General features: G+C 41.0%; 1 protein-coding gene across 13 annotated transcripts in view; it reads left to right on the forward strand.

Annotated features, from left to right (window-relative positions):
• Positions 1-27,240, forward strand: part of evi5a (ecotropic viral integration site 5a) — a 312,699-nt gene that overhangs the window by 176,452 nt on the left and 109,007 nt on the right. For 9 of the 13 annotated variants that reach the window (XM_041207864.1, XM_041207860.1, XM_041207862.1 and 6 more), the window contains one exon: positions 16,379-16,498. The exons of the other annotated variants lie outside the window; for them this stretch is intronic. In XM_041207864.1, the coding sequence (XP_041063798.1) occupies positions 16,379-16,498 (120 nt within the window). The remainder of the gene's footprint in view (positions 1-16,378; positions 16,499-27,240) is intronic. 13 annotated transcript variants of the gene reach the window in all.

Genomic DNA, 27,240 nt, shown 5'->3' on the forward strand with positions numbered 1-27,240 from the left:
GCACCAGGGAGGCAACATACCATCTTAGAGTCAGGTCTACGGCCACAGAAACACTGTCTGTTCCCCTAACTAATGAATCCCCTAACACCATTGCTCGCTCTTTTCGTCCTCCACCACCACCACCACCACCCACCCACCCCACTCCTGTACAGCCGAGCCAACCGTGGTGCCACAAACCTGGCTCTGACTGCACTCCTCTGAAGAACCAGCACCCTCCCTTTCCAAAACAGAAAACCAATTTGTGAGCAGGACCCCAGGGGAGTCCTGCATTACCTGCCTACTTCTCTTAGACTGCCTGGTGGTTACCCATTCCCTCTTTGTCTCCAGACCCTTAAGGTGTGGTGTGACCACCTCTCTGAACAGGCTATCCACATAGCTCTCAGTTGTGCGGATGCACCACAGTGACCCCAGCTACCACTTCAGCTCTGAAACCCAGAGCTCAAGTTTCTGCAACTGGCAGCACTTCCTGCATGTGTGGTCATTGCACATATTACAGGACACGCATTCCATGCCTAGCCATGTCTTAACTCTACTCCCCTTACGTCAACTTTATTCTATTTTAGATTATTTATATTACTTTATTATATTGGCCCTAAATTTCTCTTATTCCTGGCGCTTCTCGGTTAAATCCAAGTATATTGTACTTGTTTAAAAATATTACATTTTTCTAATTTATCCACCAGGTCCCACTTAGCAAGGCTGCTGCTCTTCCTTCTGAGGATAGCTAGAAAAGGAAAGGAGCACCTCCTCCCTCCTCACCAAACTCCCTTAGTCACCTCTGCTCTCAAACTCTTGCCGCTTCTTACGCTGATTTTATAGCTCCTCTGCTCTCTTCTAGGTGCTGCTGACTGCCAGGCTCGGGGTCCTCCTCTGCTACCCTCCTCTCGGCGCTGCTGACTGCCTGTCCCAGGGTCATCCTCTCACATTCTCCTCTAGGTGCTGCTGATTGGCTGTCCAAGGGTCTTCCTCTCTCTCTCTCTCTCCTCAGAGCGAGATACATCTTGATTAACAAGGGGGTAAAAGGTTATCGAGGACAGGCAGGAATGTGAGGTTGAGGTTACATTCAGATCAGCCATGATCTTATTGAATGGCGAAGCAGACTCGAGGGGCCAAGTGGCCTACTCCTGCTAATTAGTAGGTTCGTATAAATAAGCAAAACAAGTAAATAAGTAAAATGCTCACTAATCAAACGCTTACCTAGTTCCCTTTGACATCACATTCGATTTTCTCCAAATCTGGTCGGTCCATTGAGATCTACACCAGCAGCAGCTAGCTCTTTTATCCTCCCGGCTTTGCTCTCACTATTTCTCGTGCTCTTTTCCCCTCCCGGCTCCACTCCCACTCTTTCTCATGCTCTTATCCGGCTGGCTCCGTGCTCACTCTCACTCTTTCTCACGCTCTTATATCGTCTCGGCTCCGCTCTCAGTCTCTCTATTTCTCACTTTCTTTTATACCATGCAGCCTATTTTAACATCTATGAAATATCTGATTCTACCATGAAGAAAAACAAAGAAAATGCAGGAAAACTGCAAGTCTTGCAGAATGTAAGGGATCTTAAACGTATACTAAAAAACCTGCTTTGAAAGTTGGAGGCATCGCCCGCACAATTCAAAGTACAGTCAAAGTTCAGATTTATGGACCATACAATACCTAACTGTGTAGGTAGGATGAGATTGTTCAGGTTTGTGTGTGGGATACAATGTTTCTAAGTGAATGGAAAAAACATGCAGTGAAATGTTGGTGATTAATACTGGCATCTTAAAATTAAAATGAGAAGCATCTTCAATTTTTGTGATGGAAGTAAGAGCAGCATTAGTGAAGCCTAAGTGTGAAAAGGTAAGAGGAAGTGTACAGGAAATTATGTTAGTACCCACCCATATTGTTTTCCAAGTAAAACTATTAGTAAGTAGCCAAATTTAAAAATAGTATTGGCTCAACGCAATCCATTTTTAATCTGATTATGCGGTGACGTGTGGATTTGTTCCGAGGTGTAAGTTATAAATGTTGAGAATTTGGATGAGTGGAATGTGGTAAATGCAAGTACACCCACATGAGTACTTGAATGAGTTAAACTACAGAAATGATAGATTTAAATCAGTGTTGCTTTTCTTACTATTCAGGTCATTGGTAGGTCATCTTTAATGATTTACTCATACTCATATTCTGAAACCACAAAAGAACTTAATTCCTGTCAGAAGCTGTTAAGGTTCAGAAGGTTGGTGCTCCCATTTAAAGCATCACGTGACAACTGTAGTTTAAGTTCACTATATAAATTGAAAATGCAAACACCTTTCATAGTGAAAAATTGTAATAATTTCACTCTTTCCTAAAAATGATGAGATGAAATAAAGTTGATTCTTTCAAAATGTTCTTTTAAAAAATGGCTATTTTAGAAATTATAACAAGAGGTGCAACATTACATTGTGCAAGTTTTTTATATATATATATATATATATATATATATTTTGATTAGCTGGACATTTTGGACAAAGATTTAAAATGACCCATTTATCAATACATTATAAAAAAGATAAATTCCCTTACATTTATGTTCCTGGTTTCAAAACTAATCATGGGAATTGTCAAGTGTACGTCAGTGCAGCATCACACTAAACATTCCCTTAATTTGTTTTGGCTTTCCTAAAAGGAATTCATTTGTTGGGTGAATGCATTGCATATCATGGCACTGAGTACGGGCATCATAAAATCCCAGGTCCAATTCCTCCTCTATGCTTAGTTAACCCTGGCTGGAGCTGCCATAAAAGTACTCAGAAAAGCACTGCCTCAGTGAAGTGAAATTATAGCTAAACTCTTTAAGAACATGAAAAATAAAATTATGTTGAATTTATACGAAACATTAAATAGGCATTTTTGGAACATTTTGCAGTTCTTGATACCCCATTCTAGAAAATAAATCAGAAACATAGAAAGGATATAGTAAAGATTCATAGAGTTATAAGCACAGAAACAGGCCCTTCGGCTCATTGTGTCCATGTTGGCCATCAAGTACCTATCTATTCTAATCCCATTTTCCAGCACTTGGCCTGTAGCCCTGTATGCTATAGCATTTCAAGTGCTCATCTAAACAATACTTAAATGTTTTGGGGGTTCCTGCCTCTACCACCCCCTCAAGGAGTGTGTTCCAGATTCCAACCACCCTTTGGGTGAAAAAATGTTTCCTCTAATCCCCTCTAAACCTCCTGCCCCTTAGTTTAAATCTATGCCCCCTGGTTATTGACACCTCCGCTAAGGGGAGAACTTTCTTCCTATCTACATTATCTATGCCCCTCATAACTTTGTATACCTCCATCAGGTCCCCCTTTAGCCTTCTCTGCTCTAAGGAAAATAACTTTAGCCTATTCAGTCTCTCTTCATAGCTGAAACACTCCAGCCTAGGCAACATCCTGGTGAATCCCTACTGCACCCTCTCCAGTGCAATCACATCCTTCCTATAGTGTGGCGACCAGAACTGCACACAGTATTCCAGCTGTGGCCTAACTAGCATTTTATACAGCTCCAACAGCCCCCGCCCTGCTCTTATATTCTATGCCTTGGCTAATTAAGGGAAGTATCCCATATGCTGCCTTAACCACCTTATCTAGCTGTGCTGCTGTCTTCAGGGATCTATGGACATGTACACCAAGGTCCCTCTGATCCCCTGTACTTCCTAGGGTCCTACCATTCATTGTGTATTCCCTTGCTGTTAGTCCTTACAAAATGCATCACCTCACACTCCTCAGGATTAAATTCCATTTGCCTCTGCTCTGCCCATCTTACCAGCCCATCTATATTGTCCTGTTGTCTAAGGCTTTTCTCTTCACCATTTACGACCCCACTAATTTTCGTGTCATCTGCGAACTTACTGATCATACCTCCTATATTCATGTCTAAATCATTAAGGTACATTATTAACAGCAAGGGTCCCAGCATCGATCACTGGTGCACCATTCGTCACATGCTTCCAATCGCAAAAAGAACCTTCAATCATCACCCTCTGCCTCCTGCCACGAAGCTAATTTTGGGTCCAATTTGCCAAATTGCCCTGGATCCCATGGGCTCTTACCTTCTTGATCATTCTCCCATGCGGGACCTTGTCAAAAGCCTTATTGAAGTCCATGTAGACTACATCAACTGCACTATCCTCTACACAATTCCTCAAAAAATTCAATCAAATTTGTTAGACATGATCTCCCCCCATGCTGACTATCCCTGATTAATCCCTGCCTCTCCAAGCGGAGATCAATCCTGTCCCTCAGAATTTTTTCCAGTAGTTTCCCTACCACTGCTGTTAGACTCACTGGCCTGTAATTACCTGGTTTATCCCTACTATCCTTCTTGAATAATGGTGCCACATTCACTGTCCTCCAGTCCTCTGGCACCTCTCCTGTGGCCAGAGTGGATTTGAGAATTAGTGTCAGAGCCACTGCAATCTCCTCCCTTGCCTCACGTAGCAGCCTGGGATACATCTCATCTGGGCCTGGGAATTTAACCACTTTTAAGCCTGCTAAGACAGCTACTACCTCCTCCCTTTCAATGCTAATTTATTCAACTATATCACAGTCCCCCTCCCTGATTTCTACACCAACATCATCCTTCTCCATAGAGAGCACAGATGAAAAGTAATCATTTAAAGCCTCACCTACGTCCTCCGGCTCCGTGCACAGATCGCCACTTTGGTACCTAATGGGCCCTACTTTTTCTCTGGTTATCTTCTTGCCCTTAATATATTTATAAAATGCCTTGGGATTTTCCTTTATCTTTCCCGCCTGTGTTTTTTCATGTCCATTCTTCACCCTCCTAATTACTTTTTTAAGTACCCCTCTATACTTCCTATATGCCTCTAGGGCTTCTGCTGTTTTCAGTCCTCTGCATCTGCCACAAGCCTCCTTTTTTTTCGTTATCCAATCCTCTTGACATCCAGGGTTCCCTGGACTTGTTGGTCCTACCCTTCACCTTTATGGGAACATGTTGGCCCTGAACTCTTACTATTTCCTTTTTGAGTGTTTCCCACTTGCCCGATGTAAAATTTCTTACAGGTAGCTGGTCCCAGTCAACTTTGGTCAGATCTGGTCTTATCATATTGAAATCAGCCTGCCCCCAATTCAGGACCTTTATTTCCAGTCCATCTTTGTCTCTTTCCATAACTACTTTAAATCTTAGGTCGCTATCCCCAAAATCCCCCACTGATACTTCTACCACTTGCCCGGCTTCATTCCCTAAGATTATATCTAGTACCGCCACTTCTCTTGTAGGACTTTCTACATGTTGGCTCAAAAGGCTCTCCTGGATGCACTTTAAGAAATCCGCCCCCTCTTAAGCCTTTCACACTAAGACTATCCCAGTTAATATTGGGGAAGTTGAAATCCCCTAATATTATTACCCTATTACTTTTACGCTTCTGAGATTTGCCTACATATTTGCTTCTCTATCTCCCACTGACTGTTTGTTTGGAGGTTTATAGTAATTGCCACCAAGGTGATTGCCCCCTTTTTGTTTTTAAGTTCTACCAATATGGCCTCATTTGAGTAATCTTTTAAAATACCATCCTTCCTTACTGCAGTAATTGACTCCTTGATCAATAGTGTGATGCTACCTCCTCTTTTGTACCCCCCCCTTCATGCTTGAAGATCCTATACCCTGGAATATTTAGCTGCCAGTCCTGCCCATCCCTCAACAATGTCTCTATGATAGCAATATTATCATATTCCCAAGTGTTAATCAATGCCCTCAATTAATTTGCCTTACTTGTAAGACTCCTTGCGTTAAAATAGATGCAATCCAGCCTTGCATTATTCCCTTGTGCCTTAACAGGTCTGTTTTGCTCTGTTTTCCAGACTGACTTAGTTCCTCTTCTATACTTGGCTGTGCATCATCCCCTACTGTATGATGGGGATCATCACTCAGTATCCCATCTCCCTGCCAAATTAGCTTAAAGCCCCCCCAACAGGACTAGCAAACCTCCTCGCAAGGATGTTGGTCCCGTTCAGGTTTAGGCACAATGACTTGTACAGGCCCCACCTTTGCCAGAAACAGACCCAGTGATCCAGGAAACTGAAGCCCTCTCTTCTGCACCATCTCTTCAGCATTCATCCCCTCTATCCTCCTATTCCTATACTCACTAGCATGTGGCACAGGGAGTAATCTAGAGATTACAATCCTTGAGGTCATGCTTTTTAATCTGCTACCTAGCTCCCTAAATTCTTGTTGCAGGACCTCATCCCTCTTTCTACCTATGTCGTTGGTACCAATGAGAACTATGACCTCTGACTGTTCACCCTCCCCCTTCGGAATGCCCTGCAGCCATTCTGTGACGTCCTTGATCCTGACACCAGGGAGGCAACATACCATCTTGGAGTCATGTCTATGACCGCATAAGCACCTGTCTGCACCCCTCACTATTAAGCCTCCTACCACTATTGTTCTTGCTCTCTTACTCCTCCTGCCTTGTGCAGCTGAGCTACCCACACTGCCATGAACTTGGATCTGGCTGCCCTTTCCAGAGGAACCTTCACCCTCACCATTTTCCAACACAGAAAAATGGTTCTTGAGTGAGGTGCGCTCTGGGTCTTTCCTGACTACCTGCCTGCCTTCCTTCTTCTGACTGGCGGTCACCCATTCCTTTTCTGACTGCACTTCCTTAAGCTGCGAAGTGACGACATCTAAAAATGTGCTACCCACGTAACCCTCAGCCTCGCGGACACTCAAGCTCTGAAACCTGTTGCTCAAGCTGGTCAAGCCGGTGGCTCTTCCTGCACATGTGGTCATCCAGACTGCAAGAAGTGTCTAAGATTCCCCACATGCTGCAGGCTGTACAACACATAGGACTGAGCTCCCTTGCCATACTTTTTTGTTAATTTTTAATTAAAATACTATTTCCTTAAATTTAAGCAAAGTAGAAAACTATTTAGCTTTTCTTAAAAAAAAATTGCTGAGACCTTCTGTAATGTCGCTTTGAAGTGGAAAAAAAACAACTTACCCACTACTTACCAATCAGCACTCTCCCTTGTCCTGACATCACTCTTTTCAAATTCTAGTGCTGCTGAGCGTCTGGGTGAGAACCAGCTCCCTCACAGGTAAACTCCGGTCCGCTCTTTAAATAGCTGCTCCACTCCCTCACAGATAAACCCCCACTCTTTCACCAGAATGATACTTGAAATGAGATATTTTTATGAAAGAAAGCTTGAAAACCTGGACACTTTTTCAACTGAATTTGGAAAAAATTCAGGCAATACTCAGAAGCTTTCAAAATTATGACAGTGTTTGCTGGGGTGAATAGGGAAATATTTTCCTACTAATTGGTGAAGTTCTAAAAGGATGTATATACTTAAGAAAATTACTAGAAAAATATGGAAGAAATTTTTTTCACCAAGCTACTCAGAAATCTATAAGCCTCTCTTTAACAGTTCACTTAAGTCCAGAAAGCTAAGCTGCAGGGTATAAGCCCAAGGATTCAAAATTCCTTCTTGACCCCAACATAACCGCATCCCACCCTCTGCCCCCCTGTTCCTGTGAAACGAATCTTTGCACATGATGCCGAGAAAGCTCTTCTAATGCATACATAGGATCCTGAATCAAAAAAGACAAAGATGACTTTACACTGTCTTAGCTGCTGTGCAGGCTGAAATTGACATTCACAAGGGTACTTGTAGAAGTCAACAATTGGAACAGAATCCCCTTATATATCTTTGGAGATTCCCCTTTGAGCTATACAAAGCTATAAAAAATAGGGGTAAACATTTTTTCTTTTGTCTCTAGTTAGCTTAGTTATAGATAGTAGGTAGATTGAGTCCACTAGTGATACAATATCATCTGCCAAAAGAATTGCTACCATACTTTGAAAATGCCTGCAATAAAAACTTGTAAATCCAGCCCTTACAGTGCCATGCAGTACATCAGTGAAAATGTGGCTTAGAATTGTGGATGTCTGAACACCTAACTCTTTTTGATTATTTTGGAAGATTTGGATTGATTTGTTGTGTCTCACCTATTCTTTCCTGACTTTTGTAGTGCTCCCTGATAAATCCAAGGTTTGACCATATCCACTTGAAGCTCCCGTTTTATAAAGGCTGCATGAGAGTCCAAGGAATGAGTTTCCTGAAACTTATGAAGTCCTGCTATCATGTTTTAAGTTATCAGTTAGCCGACACACACTGTATGAAAGCAAAGCCTACTTTGTTCTTTTCAGATTACTCCACACATTTCCAAGGCATTAGATACATAGTCTATAATAGCCTGAAGTCACTTTGAGCCTTAATGGGCAGTGTCATGTGTAAAGCATTATAAAAGAGCTAAATGAATTGGTTAAAACTAAGTAACCCATTAAATGTAACTGACTTTGAAGTGGCCATTCAACCTTAGCAGTAGGGTTTGAATCTAACATAATTTGATCTAATGTCCTCTTTGCTGTCTGGAGAAAACCTACATAATTTGAGCTTGGGCAATCTTAAATTCATATTTCAATGCTATCAGCTTCAACTATGCTTCATTTGAAACTAACAACAGTTTTGCTTTCGAAAGATGGCTGTGTAGTAATCAGTGATTTTTTTTAAAATTTGTTCATGGAAAATGGGCATTGCAAGCTAGGCCAGCATTTATTGCCCATCAATAATTGCCTGTTCAGAGGGCATTTAAGAGCCAACCACATTGCTGTGGGTCTGGAGTCACGTGTAGGCCAGAACAAGTAGGGATGGCAGATTTCCTTCCCTAAAGGACAACTTAGAATTATCAGAAAGCAAAGCATGATTTTCTTTAAAAAATTAAAAAATAAAGTTCAGGATTGAGATCATCAAGTTTTAAGTTACAGCCCAAAAGGGGTTTATCATTTAGATGTTACTAGGAAAGTAATGTTTTAACTCAAAGGATTGCAAAGGATTATGTAGGATATAAGGCACATCAGTGTTTAATCTCCACTTGAGTCTCCTCCCAGCTTTCCTCATTTAAATCAATCATCATAAATCTCTGTTCCCTACTACCTCATATGCTTGTCCGGTTTCCCCTTAAATGCATCATATTATTCACTTAAACCGCAACCCGTGGCAGCAAGTTCCGCCACTCTTTGGGTAAAGTTCTTCTGAATTCCTGATTGGATGTTATATTGATAACTTCTAATTTTGTTCTCCCCCCACAAGAGGAAACATGTATCATCTCTGTCAAAACCTTTCTTAATTTTAAAGAAAGGTCACCCCTTAGCCTTTTTTCAAGAGGAGAAGAGGACCAGCCTGTCAATACTTTCCTAACATCTATACCCACATATTTCAGGCATCATCCTTGTAGATCTTCTCTGCATCCTCTCCAGTGTCTCTGTATTCCAGACCTTATCCGAGGACAAAACTCCAGAAGAGCCATCACAGCACTCACACGCACCGTCCAATAGCTCAGTCATACACGTCAGTAGGGCACAGATGTAATTAGGCTCAGGCTCACTTTCTGGGGAATACCTCACTGACACGTCCCGGCAGCAGTCAGAGGCAGGGACAACCAGGTTTCTGGTACTCGGAGGGCTGCTGGAGACCAGCCACCCACTCAGTCCGAGTCAGATGATGTGCCTCTGGAAGCGACCGCCAAATTTATGTTGGAGATGCAACGACAGGCAGTGAAACGTCAGGCAGAGATTCAGCACTCACTCACCCGACTATTGCGAACGATGGAGGAGTCTGTCCATGTTCTGTCTGATGTCGTGGCTACGATATGCGAGCATCCAAGGTCACCATGGAGGCCTTGGTCCAGCAGGTCTTGCCAGATTTATGCGTGGCCATGCACTCCATGGCCATGCGCCTGGTGGGTACCATCAGGATGTAGGCAACATGGCACCTTGATCCCCCCTCCAGATGCACCATCTCCTGCAGGAGTCAGGGCAGGGCCTTCGGGCATCCACAGGGAGGATGAGCATCAACCAGATACCCTGGGGGCCTTCTCTCAGGACATTCCAAGGGCGTGCAACCACTCACAGCCCCCTCTGCCTGTGACCCCATCCATTCCGGCTTCTCGGGCCGCCGAGGGCACTTCTGCTCCTGAGCAGGTGACCCTTATCAGGCCGGGGAGCTCCAGGCCACGGGCCACCAGAGGACATCTACCAAAGTCATCACAGACATCAGGTTGCAGCAGTCAGCAGGCTGTCTCCACCACTGCTGCGGATGTCAGGGCTGCACCCAGGCACGGGTGTGCTAGACATGTAAATAAATTGGATAAAAGCAAAAAACTGCAGATGCTGGAAATCCAAAACAGAAACAAAAATACCTTGAAAAACTCAGCAGGTCTGGCAGCATCGGCGGAGAGGAACACAGTTAACGTTTCGAGTCCGAATGACCCTTCAACAGAACTAAGTAAAAATAGAAGAGAGGTGAAATATAAGCTGGTTTAAGGGGGGGTTGGGGCAAGTAGAGCTGGATAGAGGGCCAGTGATAGGTGGAGATAACTAAAAGATGTCACAGACAAAAGGACAAAGAGCTGTTGAAGGTGGTGATATTATCTAAGGAATGTGCTAATTAAGGGTAGAAAGCAGGACAAGCAAGGTACAGATAGCCCTAGTGGAGATAGGGTGGGGTGGGATGAAGGAATTGAAAAAGGCTAAAAGGTAGAGATAAAATAATGGATGGAAATACATTTAAAAATAATGGAAGTAGGTGGAAAAAGTAATTTCAATTTATGTAAATGTGTTAATACATTTGATGGTTATGTGAATGTTCCCGTCAACTGAAGGTGTTGTGATTTTGTATTTTGGAGTCCACTTATTTCAAAGTTTAGCCTTCCTCCCAATCAATGATAGTGTCCCACTGTGAGACTAACATGCCTGTGATGTCAGCCTCAGCTGAACTAGTATCTGCACTCTTGTGTGATGTCAGGGAGATGTGTCTAAATCTTTATTAGAAGTGTGTGATGTATTTTTCTCACCCTTCTTCCTCAAATAACACCATTTAGTGTCTTCTCAGTGATAGTAGCAGAAGTAAAGACATGCATGGGAGGAGGAGATCCATAGGCATGTCCGCATCTTAGTTGTAGCAGTGTTGGCATTATTAGATGGTGGCAAAGGCTTCATGTCTTCCCTTGCAGCTATCTTGTTCCTAAGTGGGCTGTCAGTTCCCAGAGTGAGCTCACTCACAGGGCTCCTTGGACAAAAGTAAAGATCATGGCCTGACGATTTACGAGGCAAGTATGAATGCGGGACTCATTCTCGCTGCAAGTCAGTGGACATCCCCTGAGTTGAAAGAAGGTTAAGGTATCACGGGCACACCTCCCACATCTTCATTCCTCCATGGCGTGATCACACTCAAACTGACCCTCAGCAGCCTCCTGAGATTCCAGGGCCTCCAGTACTTCATCCTCTGATGAGATCTCATCCACCCTTCAGGTCATCCTCTGGCGGCAGGGAGCTCACCTCTTTGCATAGTCAGATTGTGAAGGACACAGCGCACTGCGAAACCCTGTCGGGGGTGTACTGGAGTGAGCCGCCTGAGTGGTTCAAGCTTCTGAAATGCTTCTTCAGAACCCCTACAGTCTGCTCTATAAGGGAGCATGTGGACCTGTGAGCAGCGTTGTACCTCTCCTTGGAACGACTGTTGAGGGTGACGCACTGGTGTCATCAACCTGTGCCTCAGGCACCGAGGTCGGGCGAGTTGCCCCCATTGTCTGGGTGTCTTCTTCTGACCCTCCTTTTCATGCTGTTGCTCTGCTTGACCATGTCCCTGCTGCTGAAGCTGCACATGGAGTCGCCTTTCCCTCTTTTGCCTCCTCCATTGCATTAGGATCCTGACAAAAGCAGCATTGAGCCCTGGATCCCTGCATGGGATGCTAAAGTTTAAGTGAAATGATTGACCCAACTTAGCTCTGTGCTCCAATCTCTGATGTAGCATATTGATGACCATTCAGTTGCTCATGGTCAATGAGCGGATGCCCTTTGTCCCATTAGGTGTGTCACATCTGGTAAACACGTGACAGGCCTTCACTTTAATAAAAGCAAAATACTGCAGATGTTGGAAATCTGAAAGGTTAAAGAAAATGCTGGAAAAACTCAGCAGGTCTGACAGCATCTGTAGAGAGAAAAGCAGAGTTGACATTTCGAGTCCTTATGACCCTTCTTCAGAGCCATCATTGAAGGAATGCCATATATGATACAGCTGTGCATCTCTTACTATTGCCTGCTTTCCCAAATTCTACATTCCTATGAGTTACACTTGAGATGCAGCAACTGTGATGTAAAGCCACTGAGTTCTAAGTGGCCCTTTAATAGTGCTAATGAAGCCATTGGTTTTATGTGGCCTTTATCACAAGAAGGTCTTCTGCTTTCTTTCTAAGTGGACTCCTGCTCACTCTGGTGGCAAAAAGAGGTTAGAGGTCAACCCCAGAAAGGCCCCCCTCATGTTTGCCCTTCCCTCGCCTGCCATTCCACAGCCTTCCCTCCCCGTTGATGCCTCGCCTCACTGCCCACCCCCGGTTAAAGCGTTGGTCTCTGAAAGTGGAGTTGCATGAGTACCACAGCACAGTGGTGTTCCTCTGGGCAATGAAGGCAAAGAGAAGGAGCAGTCCAACCCCACAATCCCAACAGAGTGGTGTTCGTCGCAACAAGACCAGTGCAGTATCGTGACATGTATGTTCCACTCACCTCAAAGTCACCAGTGAACTGAGGTGTGCCTTGTGCACGCCAACCCTTTTCAAATGGGTTTGACGCTGACGTAATTTTCCTGCTGGCGTGACGGAAGATTGGAAAGCGTGGCAAGATTCTGGCGAGTGGCTGTTTTAATGAGCATTCATGACATGCTAATGAATAATCAAATTGCGCTCGCGCCCACTAGTCGGCGGGATAACCGACTCGCCATGAAAACACCTTCAGGAGGATAGCGACCTATTTTTACGATAGCAGTTTCCAATTTTTTGCCTCCCGCTGGATTCTCTGCTCCCACCCACTGCGAGACCAGCCACAGCTTATTGAAGGCCTTTTTGAAAATCCACATAAATGACATCTTCAACATTACCATTGCCACACTCTGTTACCTCCTTAAAATATCCAATAAAGTTGGTTAAGCAAGATTTTCTCTTTTGAAGTCCATGCTGACCATTCATTATTGTGTTTCTCATTGTTATATGTTCTTCTATTCTCTCCATTATTTCTCTCCCCAGAGATGCTACGGTTGAGGAAGAAGTATTCAGACAAATTAAGGAACTTTTTTCATTCACTCATGGGACTAGGCCAGCATTTATTGCCCATCTCTAATTGCCCTTTAAAAGGTGCTGTTCAAACTTATTCTGTCCAATTAATACCAGAGTAGTTGAAATCCCCCATCATCATTATTCTATTGTTTTTTTACTCAGTTCTCTAATTTGTTTGCATATTTCTTCCTCCACCTTCTTCCACTATTGTAATTCGCTGGACATGTTCTGTTTCCACCCCCCCCCCCACCCAACCCCTCTCTTAAGTATAGGAATTACATTATCTCTCCACCAATCCTGTGGCACTACACCTTTTTCTAATGAGTTATTAAATAAGAGTAGTAATAATTCCACTATCACTTCCCTAGATTCTTTTGAAATATATGGGCGCCATCCAACTGGATCGGCGTTTTATCCTCTTTAAGGTTGTTTAGTTTATTCAGTACATCCCTTTTTTATTTAAAATGCACTTAATCTCATTACTCATCTCATCATTCAAAGTTATGTCTGCCTGTTCTATCTCACTGGTAAATATGAATCAAAATAATTATTTAATGTTTCTGCCATCTCTCTGTCGTTACTTAAGTCTTGTTAATCCCTTAATTGCCTTATTCCCATCACAGCCACCCTTTTTATTGATGTGCCTGTAAGATATCTGAGTTTTGTTTTATATTCATAATTTTATTTTGTAGTTCCTCCTTGCCTTCCCAATTATTTTTAGACTTATCTCCTATCTCTTCATATTTTCTTTTTTTATTCGTTTATAGAATTTGGACATTGCTGGCAAGACTAACATTTATTGCCTATCCCTAATTATCCTTGAGAACGTGTTGGTGTGCTATCTTCTTGGATCGCTGCAGTCCATTTATTGTAGTAACATCCATGTTGCTGTTAGAAAGGGAGTTCCAGGATTTTGACCAGGCGACAGTGAAGGAGCGGTGATATAGTTTCAAGTCAGGATGATGTGTGACTTGGAGGGAACTTGCAGGTGGTGGTGTTCCCATGCATCTGCAACCCTGGTCCTTCTAGGTGGTAGAGGTCATGAGTTTGGAAGGTGCTGTTGAAGGAGCCTTGTTGGGTTGCTGCAGTGCATCTTGTAGATGGTAGACACTGCTGCTACTATGCATCGGTGGTGGAGAGAGTGAATGTTTAAGGTGGTGGATGGGGTGCCAATCAAGTGGGCTGTTTTGTCCTAGATGGCGTCAACCTTCTTGAGTGTTATTGGAGCTGCACTCATCCAGGGAAATGGAGAGTATTCCTTTACACTCCTGCCTTATAGATGGTGGATAGGCTTTGGCTCAGGAGGTGAGTTAGTTTTCACAGAATTTCCAGCCTCTTACCTGCTCTTGTAGCCACAGTATTTATATGGCTAGTCCAGTTTAGTTTCTGGTCAATGATAGCCCCCAAGATATTGATAATAGGAGCATTCAGCAATGATAATGCCATTGAATGTAGAGGGGAGATGGTTAGATATTTCTTATTGGAGATGGTCATTGCCCGGCACTTGTGTAGCATGAATGTTACATGCCACTTATCGGTCCAAACCTGAATATTGTCCAGGACTTGCATATGGACACTCCTCTTCTCTCTATGTACTTAATACATGCCTCTTTCCTAACTCTCAGTTGTTCCCTTATTTGTTTATCCATCCATGGAATCCCACTAGTGTTTTGTTTGTTTTTCCCTTTGTAAAGAATATATTTTTCTCTTGCACTCTGAACAGTGTTTTAAACGTTTCCCATTGTTCTGCATCATTGTTTGCGGCTGTGGGGTTGCCCATGTTATTTTTCCAAGTTCTATTTCCAGCCCCTCAAAATTAGCTTTTCTCCAATCTGTTAATCTGGTTTTTGTCATACTTATGTCCTTCTCTATCATCATCTTAAAGAATATTATTTATTGAACATTTTTCCTTGATATCCCCCTACTTCTCTTATCTGCTGTAGTTCATTCCCCGTTACTAGATCAAATAGTCAACCTTCACTTGAGGAGCTATTTACATATTGGGTTAGAAAGAAAGCCCTGTACACATTGTAGGGACTCCATTCCCTTATCCCCTTTATCTACCTCTTCTGTCCAATTAATATCAGGATAGTTGAAATCCCCCATGATTATTGATCTTTGTTTTTTTTTATTCATTTCCCTAATCTGTGTGCATATTTCTTCCTCCACCTCCTACCACTATGAAGTGTTCTGTAACTACACCTATTATTGTGATTGACCCTTTATTATTTTTTATCTATGTAGATTCTATTTCTGTCATGCTGATAGCTGCATCCCCATTATCTACTGGCATAATGTTATCCTGAATAAGTGCATCCACTCCACCTCCCTGTTTTCCCCTCCCTCTTTTCTAAATATGTTATGCCTACGATGTTTAATTCCCAGTCCAGTTTTTTCTGTAGCCGCATCTCTGTTGTAAACCTTGCGATCTGGTTACTCCCAACATATGATTGCCTCCAGATTCTGTGTTTCATTACAGGCATTGTGTGCAATGCTCTGCATGAGTCAAAAGGCTCTAAAATGGCAACAAAACAAGCTATGTATGAGGGGGGTTTGGGGGGGGTTGCAAGTTGGCTAAATTGGATTGGAAAATTAGATTAAAAGATATGATGGTCGATAAGCAATGGCAATCTAAAAATTTAAAGAATTCATAATTTACAACAAATAAATATTTTTTTAGGGAATAAAAACCCCATGGGAAAAGTGGTCCAACTATTGCTAGCAATAGAAGTTAAAGATAGTATTAGATTAAAGGAAGAGGGTTATAATTTGCCAGTAAGGCAATAGGCCTGAGGAGTGGGAGGATTTTAGACTTCATCAAATTGGGGGCAAAGAAATTGCTTGAGAAAATAGAATAAGAATAAACAAGCAAGAGACATAGAAACAGATCGTAATAGTTCCTGTAGGTTTGTAAAAAGGAAAATATATTAGTGAAATAATTATGGGTCCCTTAGAGGCAGAGATGGAAAAAAATGCAATAGGTAATAAGGAAATGGCAGACTTTAAATGAATAATTTGTACCTATCTTCTTGGTAGAAGGCACTGAAAATGTTCTGGATATAGGGAACCAAGAGCCTTTGAGAATGAGGAACTTGAAGAAAATAGTACCAGTAACAAAATAGTACTGAAGAAACTAGGACCAAAAGCCTACAAATCCCCTGAACCTAATGGCCCACATGTTAGCTTTTTAAGAGATGGCTACAAAGATAGTGGATGCATGATTTTCATCTTCCAGAATTTCCAAGATTCTAGAATGGTCCACGTGGATTGGAACGTAGCAAATGAAACCCCTCTATTCAAGAGAGGAAGAAATGAGAAAACCAGAAGCTGTAGGCCAATTAGCCTGACATCACTAGTAAGTAGGAACTTGCTAAAATGTATTATTAGAGTCATGATAACAGGGCATTTTGAAAAGCATTAAAATAGTTGGGCAGAGCCAAACTGAATTATGAAAGGGAAAATAGCGCTTAGCAAATCTATTATTTTTTGAAGTTATAACTAGCAGGTAGATGAAAAGGAATCAGTGGATGTTGTGTATTTGAATTTCCAAAAAGCATTCTAAGATGTCACATGACACTACACAATTAGACCCCGTTGGATTGGGCAAGTCAGTGGTAGATGGAACATAATGTGGAATTAACCATTTTAGTCAGAAAAACAACAAAGCAGAATATTTTTTAAATGGTGAGAGATGTTGGTATTCAAAGGGACCTGTGTGGCCTTGTATGTGAATCCAGAAGATGAGCATGCAGGTACAGCAAGCAATTAGGAAAGCAAATGGTACATTTGCCTTTTACAGAGAATTGGAGTAGAAGAGTAAAGAAATCTTACTGCAATGATACAGGCATTGGTGAGACCATATCTGGAGTTATGTGTACAGTTTTGATTTCCTTATCTAAGGAAGGAGAAATTTGCCTTCGAAGGAGTGCAGTAGGTTTACTTGACTGATTCTTGTGTTGAAGAGAATTTACTTTTTGAGGAGAGATTGAGTAGAATAGGCCTATGTTCTCCTGTTGAGAAGAATGAGAGGTGATCTTACTGAGTGATGCCATGAGACTTCATATGGTCTGGAGTCAATGTTAAGGACTCCCAGGGCAAATTTCTCCCAATTGTATATCACTGTGCTGCCACCTGTACTAGGACTGTCCTGCCATTGGAACAGGACATACCAGGGATGGTGATGGTGGTGTCTGGGAAATTATCTGAAGGTATGATTCCATGAGTATGACTGTGTGTCAGGATTTTGCTTGACTAGTCTGTGAGACAGCTCTCCTAATTTTGGCACAAGCCCCCAGATGTTAGTGAGGAGGACTTTACAGAGTCGAAAGTGCTGAGTTTGCCATTGCCATTTACGATGCCGGGTGGTCCATCTGGTTTCATTCCTTATTGACTTGTTTTTAGTGGTTTGATACAACTGAGTGGCTTGCGAGGCCATTTCAGGGGGCATTTAAGAGTCAACCACATTGTTTTTAGTCTGGAGTCACATGTAGGCCAAACTAGGTGGCAGATTTCCTTCCCTAATTAGTGAGTTTTTATGACAATCAACAATGGTTTCGTGGTCATCATTAGACTCTTAATTCCAGATTTACTGAATTCAAATTCCACCATCTGCTGTGGTGGGAATAGAACCCAGGTCCCCTGAGCATTACCTTGGGTCTCTGGATTACTAGTCCAGTGACAGTACCACTACGCCATCCCCCCTCCCCCCTCCCCGCTTTCCTTCTCGCGGTATTGTACCTGGTCTATAACAAACTATCTCCTCTTCCAAAACCTCCCATTTCATTTACTGTTTTACCTGATAACCCTTGTCCTTTGCAAACTCTAAACCTAATGATATTGTGGTCACTGTTTCCCAAATATTCTCCTGCTGAAACATGCTCCACTTCATTCCTCAGAGTTGGATCCATCACTGCTTCAACAACAATAGTAAAACATCCCAAGGCACTTCACAGAAAAAAAATGACACCAAGGCACATAAAGCAATATTAGGACAGATGATCAAAAGCTTGAAGTAGATTTTGAGGAGTGTCTTAAAGAAGGTGGAGAGGGAATTCTAGAGCTCTGGACCTCGGCAGCTGAAGATATGGCAGCCAGTGGTGGAATGATTAAAATAGTGGACATGCAAGAGGTCAGAATTAGAGGAGCACAGATATCTCAGGGTGTTATAGGGCTGGAGGATATTACAGAGACAAGGAAAGACAAGGTTATGGAACATTTACATAACAAGGATGAGAGTTTTAAAATTGAACATTGCTTTGGAGTCAGTGAAGGTCAGTAAACACAAGGGTGATGGGTGATCAGATCTTGGTGCAATTTTGGGTACAGGCAGCAGAGTTTTGGATGACCTTAAATTTATGGAGGGTAGGGTATGAGAAGTTGGACAGGAGTGTGGCAGAATGGCCAAGTGTAGAGGTAACAAAGGCATGGATGAGGGATTTGACAAAACAACAGCTGAGGTTTCAGCCTCAGACAGTTGCCAGGGAGAGGGCTAAAATTAGTGGTTTGGGAACTGAGTTTGTGGGGAGACCAAAGATAACAGCATCAGTATTCTTCATTATTTATTTAAACTGGAAAAATTCTAGCCAAAAATGTTCATTGGAAAATTCAGTGATGCAAGTGGTGTGCTGTCCTGTCATTCATTGAAGGAATGTTGTAAGAACTAAAGGTAACTTTATTCAGTGGCCCACTATGTTTGACTAGATGTGGGAGTATTTGATGTAGTATTCTATACCTAATGTTTTATTAGAAGGACAGAATCATTTCTATACGCTTTCAATCATTAAGGAGCGATTAGATATAACCAGCTTGAGTTTTTAAAGAAAGGAAGACTGGGAGGAGACCTTAGAAACCAATTTTGAGATCCTATTTAAGAATGAGTTACAAGAAAGGGATGGTGTTTTGAATCTTGATTTCAGCATAACAAGGATGCTAGAAGAGTAAATAATGTATAAGATTATGTACTTGAAGTTAAGAGATGCAAGAGGAGGTGCAGTTACCATTGTAGTATTGGTAAAATCTACATAAAGGATGTGACCAAGAAAAGGAGGAGGAGAGAATTCGAAGGCTAAATCTGAGAGTACGGTAGTCATTTGGGTAAATTTTCTTCTGTAGCTGTGCTAACAGTGCAGAAGGTGCTAAGAAAGACAGATCATGTATGGGAAAAGTCTTCAAGTCTGGGCTTGAGTTTTTTATTAAGAGATTTTAGAGTTGTTGAGGAAACAAGAGTGTTCAATACAAATACAGAAACTAAACTTCTTAAGGGTTAAATTTTGTCTGTTGGAGATATGTAGAAGTTCCAGAGAAGACAGTGAAACCAAGAGTCTGAACAGATGAAGGACAAAGGAATCATCAAAAAAGTTATAGCTCTTGGCTGTATTTGAGAGATAAAAAGAAAATAAGAATTTCATTGTCGCAGTAAGAACATGGAAGAGTAGGTCAGTATTTTGAGATTCAAACTGTCATGTTATAAGGGTGTGAAACCAGAAGGGAACTATTTAGTGGAATTAGGAGCAAGCTGTAGCTAAGATGGTGAGTGAAGAAAGTGGAGAAAACAGTATTGGGGAAACCCCTAAATTGATTTTAATAATCTCATCAGATGAGCCATCAACTATCATACAAATATGAGAGGAAACTGGATTATTTTAGAAAAGAAAGACTTGAATTTTTGACATATATATTAAATTAAAAAGACATGCGTTTACAAGTCCATATTAGCCTGAATTTATGAAAAAGAACTGATTTGATCAGCGCTGATACTTACATGGTTTCTTTCCTTTTATATCCATGACAAGTCCATGTATCTCCAAATCTTGCAAAATTTTCTAAACATTAGCAGCATTTTATATTTATATAGCTCCAATATAGTAAATCACCCCAGTAACGTTATCAGACAAAATTTGACAACAAGCCACAGAAGGCGAAATTAAGGCAAGCGACCAAAAGTTTGGCAGTAGGTAGGTTTTAAGGAGTGTGTTAAAGGACAGAAGAGAGATAGAAAGTATGAGAGGTTTAGGGAGAGAATTATGTTCTTGGCAGCTAAAGAATTCACCATTAATGGAGAGGTTAAAATCAGGGATGCACAAGAGGCCAGAATTCGAAGAGTATATATATCTGAATTGCAGGGCTGGAAGAGATCAGAGATTGGGAGGGGTGAGGTCATGGTGGGTTTCGAAAGTGAGGGTAAAAATTTTAAAATTGTGATGTTGGACCAGCAGCCAGTGTAGGTCAGCGGATACAGTGGTGATGATTGAACAGGACTTGGTATGTGTTAGGACACGGGCAGAAGAGTTTAGGTTGGCGTCAAGTTTATAGATGGGTGGAATGTGGGAGGCCTGGCAGGACTGCATTGGAATAGTCAAGTCTAGAGATAACAAAGGCGGGAATGAGTCTTTCAGCAGCAGATGAGCTGAGACAGGTGGAGTTGAGAGTGCAGAGCTGGAAATAGTCGGTCTGGTTGAAAGCACAGATATGTGCTCTTGTTCAAATATGATGCCAGCTTACAAACAGTCTGCTTCAACCTCGATCAGTTGTCAGAAAGAGAGGGATGTAGCTCGTAGCTAGGAAATTTTGCTAGGGACTGAAGCAATGGCTTTGGGGTCTCCAGTATGTAACTCTTTTGTTACAAACCAAATGAACTAAATAAACAAAATCAAGGACAAAGTAAAAGGCAGTTGGAGGAAATTATGTCCCACGCTGACAGTTTAGAGACAGTGGTGTGCTGGAGAGAGTTGCTAGTGAGGGTGGAGCTGCGTGTCAGTGTATATGTATAAACAGATGTGCAATGTTCAGTCCAGATTTTTTAATCAAGTTTGTGAATTATTAAAATCTTAAGATGATCTTGAAATTTAAATTTAGGTTCTTATCAAATTGTAAGTTCAAGAATTACAGATCATGAAAAATGTACCCAGATCACAGAGAATCTGTTATCACAATCATGCCAACTCAAAAATCAAGAAAATAAGTTTTCTGGAAATTCTAGGATACTTGTAACATGTAGCTTTCATCCTGCATCCTGAATATAAACATATTACTTTAGCAGTACCTTTTGGTAGGAGAAAATGCTATTGCAATGCTAATTGGTAAATCAGGAAATGTTAATTAGTTTAATATTTTCTTCACTGTTTTAAAAAAAAGTGCTTCCAACAGATGTTTATTAAAGGTGAAGAGCTATTGCTGAGTTACATGCAGAAATGTATTGTTTATATATGCAAATGTATTTTAGGAGCAAATTTATTATTTACATTTAATAAGGGTAATATTTATTTTGAATGGAACAATAAAAAACACATTTCAAAGTTTCTAGCAAAAAATCTTGCTTTTTTTTCTGTAAGTCCTTTCAGTAGAGGTATGTAACACTCCTGCAGTTCCACCACTCCAGTATCATACCCGTAACTGACCCTTGACTTACCGAGAGCAACAGCACAAGCGGTATGTATAGATAAATCATTGATTCAACTGTCAGTCACTGCCCATTATCCCCAGTGGTGGAGCTTCACTGTGGACATGTTAGACAGAGCTCTCTGTTGCATTCTTTGCTCCATATGAATAGGTCCATCTACACAACTGGAATTAGTAGCAGGCTTGAAGACAATTATTACATGGACCATACAGGTTGGGCATTGATGGTAGGAAGGTTGTCATGCAGGAAAACCAGAAAAGAGAAATTAAAAAAAAGGTTTTGGCTCTATTGCAACTAATTTCATTATGAAATAAATGACAAAATCAAAATTAATTTTAATGACAAGTTATCAAACAAGAAGTGGTGCTAGGCAAAAGGAGCTTTTATTTTTAGAAGCATATCTAACAGCATTAAACCCTTAGGACGTTTATCAGGATACTCTACTTCCCAATGAGCCTTAACCTCACTAAATTTGTGCCTACTTTTCATCCTCATCCTGAAATAGCAGATTAGAGAAAGACCTGACTTATTTTGCAGCATTAGAAATCAGATGAGAAACTTAATTGTTGATGTAATAAAAAACGTCATGTATGGCAACACTTTTGGTTTAAGGAAAATGTAACGTTAATTTCAAGGAAGGACTGTTGAAAACTTCTGATGTACAAGACCAGCTCAACTACTACAAGTTTCATTTTACTGTCATTAGCAGAAGGTAAAATATGCGACAGATGTGTGAGACTGATAATCATCTTGAAGAAGGAAAAAGGTCATTAAGAGGGCAAACAAAGCCACGTTTTCACATACTACCCCGTATCAGTCATTATGAAAAACTAAATCTGAACCTTGACTTGTCAGCTACAGAATGTGTCTGAATGAATTGTGCAGCCAAGAAATCTATAGTTGTATAATTTTTCATTTTGATGCTATATCCAACATATCTGCCAAATATTTATTTTTCTAATGCCAGAAATCAAATGTTTTAGACAATTAATTTAATTCAATGAACTATTGTGGGGAATTGTATTATAATAATTGCACTGAGTCATTAGTTATGCTTAAAGCTATGAGTAATCTAGTATTCCATACAGATTTTGAAACACATTAGCCATTAAGTGGAAGATCAATTTTATGTATAAGAAACTATGGTACAGTAAGTTTAAATGTATGAGAAACACTGAATAGACTAAAGCACTTTATATTTAAATCTGCTTGTGCTCTTAACCCCCAATTATTTGCAAGCAGCCATTGAAGGTTTTTTTATCGCATGTAGAAAACTCTGGCGCAGTCCATGAGTGGAGGATGTATCAGGGTTATCAGGCACAACATTATTTCCATGCACCACCTGCCCCACTACAGAGTCTGCAGATCATGCATTGGACTTATCAGCCATTTCAGAGCCCGAACTGGAGTGGAAGCAAATTATTCTCGATCCCAAGGGATTGCCTAAGAAGAGAAGATTTTGAAGCATGCAATGATTGAGTTGGTCAAATTAAGCAAGTCATCACCCTTTTATTTTAACATAGTTTTAACATAAAATAAGCAAACTAGCCTAAATGCAGAGGCCCTTGTTTGTTGGGAGTCTACTAGAATGGTCATAAACTTGGCAAATTTCCAGATACTCCAGGTACCAATGTTCCTTTTAATTATTTTTATGAGTGCATAGTTTAGTGGGAACATTATCAGGTACCAACCTTAAGCCACAGTTTCATGGATTATTTTTGGAAGTGGAGCTTGTGCCAATTCCACAAAGCCATTGATGTAGGGCAGAGGTGTTCCCATTCCCCAACCCTCTGTCAGGACCAGTGCAGCATTGGCACAGACATCACTGTGTGATCTCACTGGACACACCTAGATAAAACCAGTGCAAATGGGGCCCATCTGAAACTCCCGACTGAGTTCAGGGCCTGACCTGGCCACCAAAGGTGAAGAAACTAAAACCTTTTTTTTAAAAAGTAGCTTCTTGATACAGGAGCAGTTGGAGCCATGGTCAGCAGCTTTTCCTAGAAACTACCCCTTCTCCTGCCTCTTCCCCAAAGAGCTGCTGTTATGGTCCTTTCTGATGTTCAGGGGTAGATTTCCATGGTGCGCCCAATGTCAGCACCCAGGATCATATACTTAGTGATCCTCAAGAATTTTGATCAATACTGAAAGAAGCATTGCCTGCCATGCACCCAGATAATTATGGTTCTAACAGCTTCATATACCTTCAGGCTTCCTTTTTGTTACTTGATTTTCTAAAGGCAGTTGTGATTCCGTTATTAGATGCACTTACTGTGATACAGCAGAAGTGGTTGGATAGTGTCTTGTGAAGCTCCTGTAACCCATAGATAAAGTGGATCTTATTGAAAGTTTGTTTAGCATCTATACATGCATTCAAACTCAATTTGAAAGGTTCAGGATTAGCTAAGATCTCAATCATCCACTATAAAACGAGCAGTTTCTCTTCCATTCTAACCTTGCTAATCATTGGATTTTGCTCTAATAATAAAGGCAAGGCTATTAACAGTCACTGTTATTGCATGGTAAATGTGACAGCAACTTCTGGCATCTGCATGTGCATTGTTAAATGCAGAAATCCAACTTGTTATGCAATAAAAATGGCTGAAAATATTGGGGCTAGTACATTCATGTTTAAATGCTGAGAAACCTCTGGCCCTAGATCTCATTTCCTCAGAAGAAAAAGTTTCTTTTCCTGTATATTTTTTATACCTATCTCCTTTTTACTTTGAATTGCTGGTAATGCGAGCATTGATGGCAAGGCCAACTTTTGTTGCCCATTCTTAATTGCCCATGAGATGGTGGTGAGCCACCTTCTTGAACTGCTGCAGTCCAAGTGGTGTAGGTGCACCCACTGTGCTGTTAGGAAGACATTTTTAGGTTTTTGACCTAGTGATGATGAAGTAACGGCGATATCATTCCAAGTCAGGTACTAAGTGACTTGGAGGGGAACTTGCAGGTAGTAGTGTTCCCATTACTCCCATCTTTATTTTGTTTTCTCTATATGATTTTACCATGCATTAAATATTCCAGATAATCCTATTAAATACTTTCTGGTTTAGACACTTCATGGCTCAGTGAGGATTCTTAAATCTGGTTGAAGAGTCTCTCTGCTTCTTACCTTACTTATCCACACCATAGTTCCCCTTTATTGGGCACCACGCCAGAAAAGATGTAGGATGAGTGGAAGTGTCTAATCAGAAGTCTGTCAAATCTTTGTGGGCAACTATCAGTGAGGCCGGTGGTGAGCACTGTTCCCTTGCTGGTGACTGCAAAATCCAGGCCAATGTATTTTCAATTAATAGTGCAAACACTTTACTGTTAGATGTTACAGTTAAATAATCAGTTGACATATTAGTATGCTATAGTTAAAACTGACACTTTTGCCAGTGTTTGGTCTCTATCTCCAGCTGTTGAATTTTGAATAGTTGACTATAGCTGTGATGTAGAAGCATCTGCACTGTTTCCCAGCAATGTTTTCTCTGTGATTCTTGATTAAATACTTTCGAGGACCATATATATTAGAGTAAAAGTGAGACCAATGTTTTAGACCAAAGGTTATGGGGGTGACTTTTACACGTGTAATGTGCTTGAGGGGATTACATCTATGCTTGCTTTGGGCCTAAGTGAAATCCAAAAAAGACCATCGCTATGGAATAAAGTAAAAACCAACAACACTAAAAGAGTTCATATTCATTATCATTCATAATCTGATCATTTTAATAGTTTGAATAAATAAAAACAAAATTTAAATCTAGAAATATTTTATGCATTTACTTACCGGTATTCATTTTAATTTGTTACAATTTTGTTTACAATGAAATCGAACCATTAACATTTCCAGGATTATACTTGGGTTCTGAAATTTTTCTGTTTTGATCCCTTGACTTTTACGTGAGATATATGAAAATTTACAGTTATTTAGGCCAAAAGTCATGGGATTAACTTTTACATGCAGGCATACAGTAATACAGTCTAACTCCAAACATGCCACTGACATTTTAAAAGTCGCCTTTCCTTTTGTTTGCAAAATTTATAGCTATTCAAGCTCACTATTTTTAATTCCAGTGTGTGAGATGAGAAAACGATGGAAATTCTTTTTTTTTGTAGTTTCTGGGCCTGAAATTCCCTAGGAAGTCTGGGGTTAGAGGAGGGCAGATGAAAACGCTCACTTGTCCATTGATGCCGTCCTTGACCCAATCCGATATCGCAAGATCAGGCCAATTTGCATGTTCTGGTCACGTTGTTTCTGGTGCAACTGGTACACTTTGTCAGCTGTGGGAGGTGAGGGATGCAATTTGCTGTGTCCTGTTATGTTTTAGAACTCTGTAGATAAATTGCAGTGTTAATTTGTTCCGGCTTGATGTATACATTCTACTTGATGCATTTGGGCAAAATAATTTAAATTCTATCCCAGAAATGTTAAGATTGTGATATGTAGAAACTCATCTTCCTGACCATTTTAGTGATAGAGCAGGAAGCAAAATAATAGAGCACCACATGGAATTGAACAGCCAACTTTGCCATATTTGATAATACTTCACAAGTTGAGTTGGGGTGGATATGTAACATAGACATCAGTTGCTTTGATAGACTTATAGTTAAATCAACCCATTCTTCCCTTGTCATGTCCTTTTAAATCTCTCCTTGTGGCTTCTGTAGTTGTTGGTGTCAATCAGCAGTGTCCCAATCTTGCTTCCTTTCCCTCTTCATACTTGGATAAATTGAGCAGAAAGAAATCTCCTGTGCTCAGAACCCACTTCCTCACCTCTTCATTTATTTATTCCTGCTGCTCATAGTCCACAAGAGGGCAGAAAATTCTGTTCTGTACCACAATAAATTTGAAATATTTTGTAAATAGGCTAAAATGTAAAGGAACTGCGGAGGAGATGAGATTTTTTTAAATGAGTTTTTGTGTTCTATTGAAAGGGAGGTGGAAGCAGATTCAATAGTAATTTTCTAAAGGGAATTGGGTGTGTGCTTGAAAAGGCAAAATTTGTGAAGTTAAGAGGAAAGAACAGGTGAGTGAGACCAATTAGGTAGCATTTTCAAATACCAGGCCCAGGCCCGATGGGCTGAATGACCGCCTCCTGTGCTGTAAGTTGCTGTGCTTCTTTGCCTTCAAAACCATGAATAATCCGGAGATTTGTTGAAAATTAGAAGCAGCCATCAACCTCCCAAAATACTTTGATTTTGCATACCTATTGGAAAGTGTTTTTAAACTTCTCTATGGAAAACTACAACAAATACTGCATTTTCAAACTGAATTCTTTGCTGAAAGTTTTCATAAAATACATATCTGATGGCTGCACATTTAAACCTTAAGAACTTTCATGTTTCCTGATCTGAATGGTTCACTGAGGTGAGTTCTCCAAAGAAAATAAGAAATAGGATCAGGAGTATGGCCCCTCAAGCCTGCTCTGCCTTTTATTACGATCATGGCTGATCTGCCTCAACTCCACTTTCCTGCCCACTCCCCATTTCCCTTGATTTCCTAAGAAACCAAAAGTCTGTCGATCCCAGCTTTGAATAAACCCATCAATTAGGCATCTACAACCCTCTGGAATAAAGAACCCCAAAGGTTCACAACCCCTGAGTGAAGAAATTACTTCTCATCTCAGTCCTAAATGATTATCCTCTTGTCCTGATGCTGTGTCCCCATGTTCCCCCAAACAGAGGAACCAACTCCTCTAACCCATCAA

This window comes from Carcharodon carcharias, chromosome 16, assembly GCF_017639515.1.
Source record: "Carcharodon carcharias isolate sCarCar2 chromosome 16, sCarCar2.pri, whole genome shotgun sequence".
NCBI lineage: Eukaryota > Metazoa > Chordata > Chondrichthyes > Lamniformes > Lamnidae > Carcharodon > Carcharodon carcharias.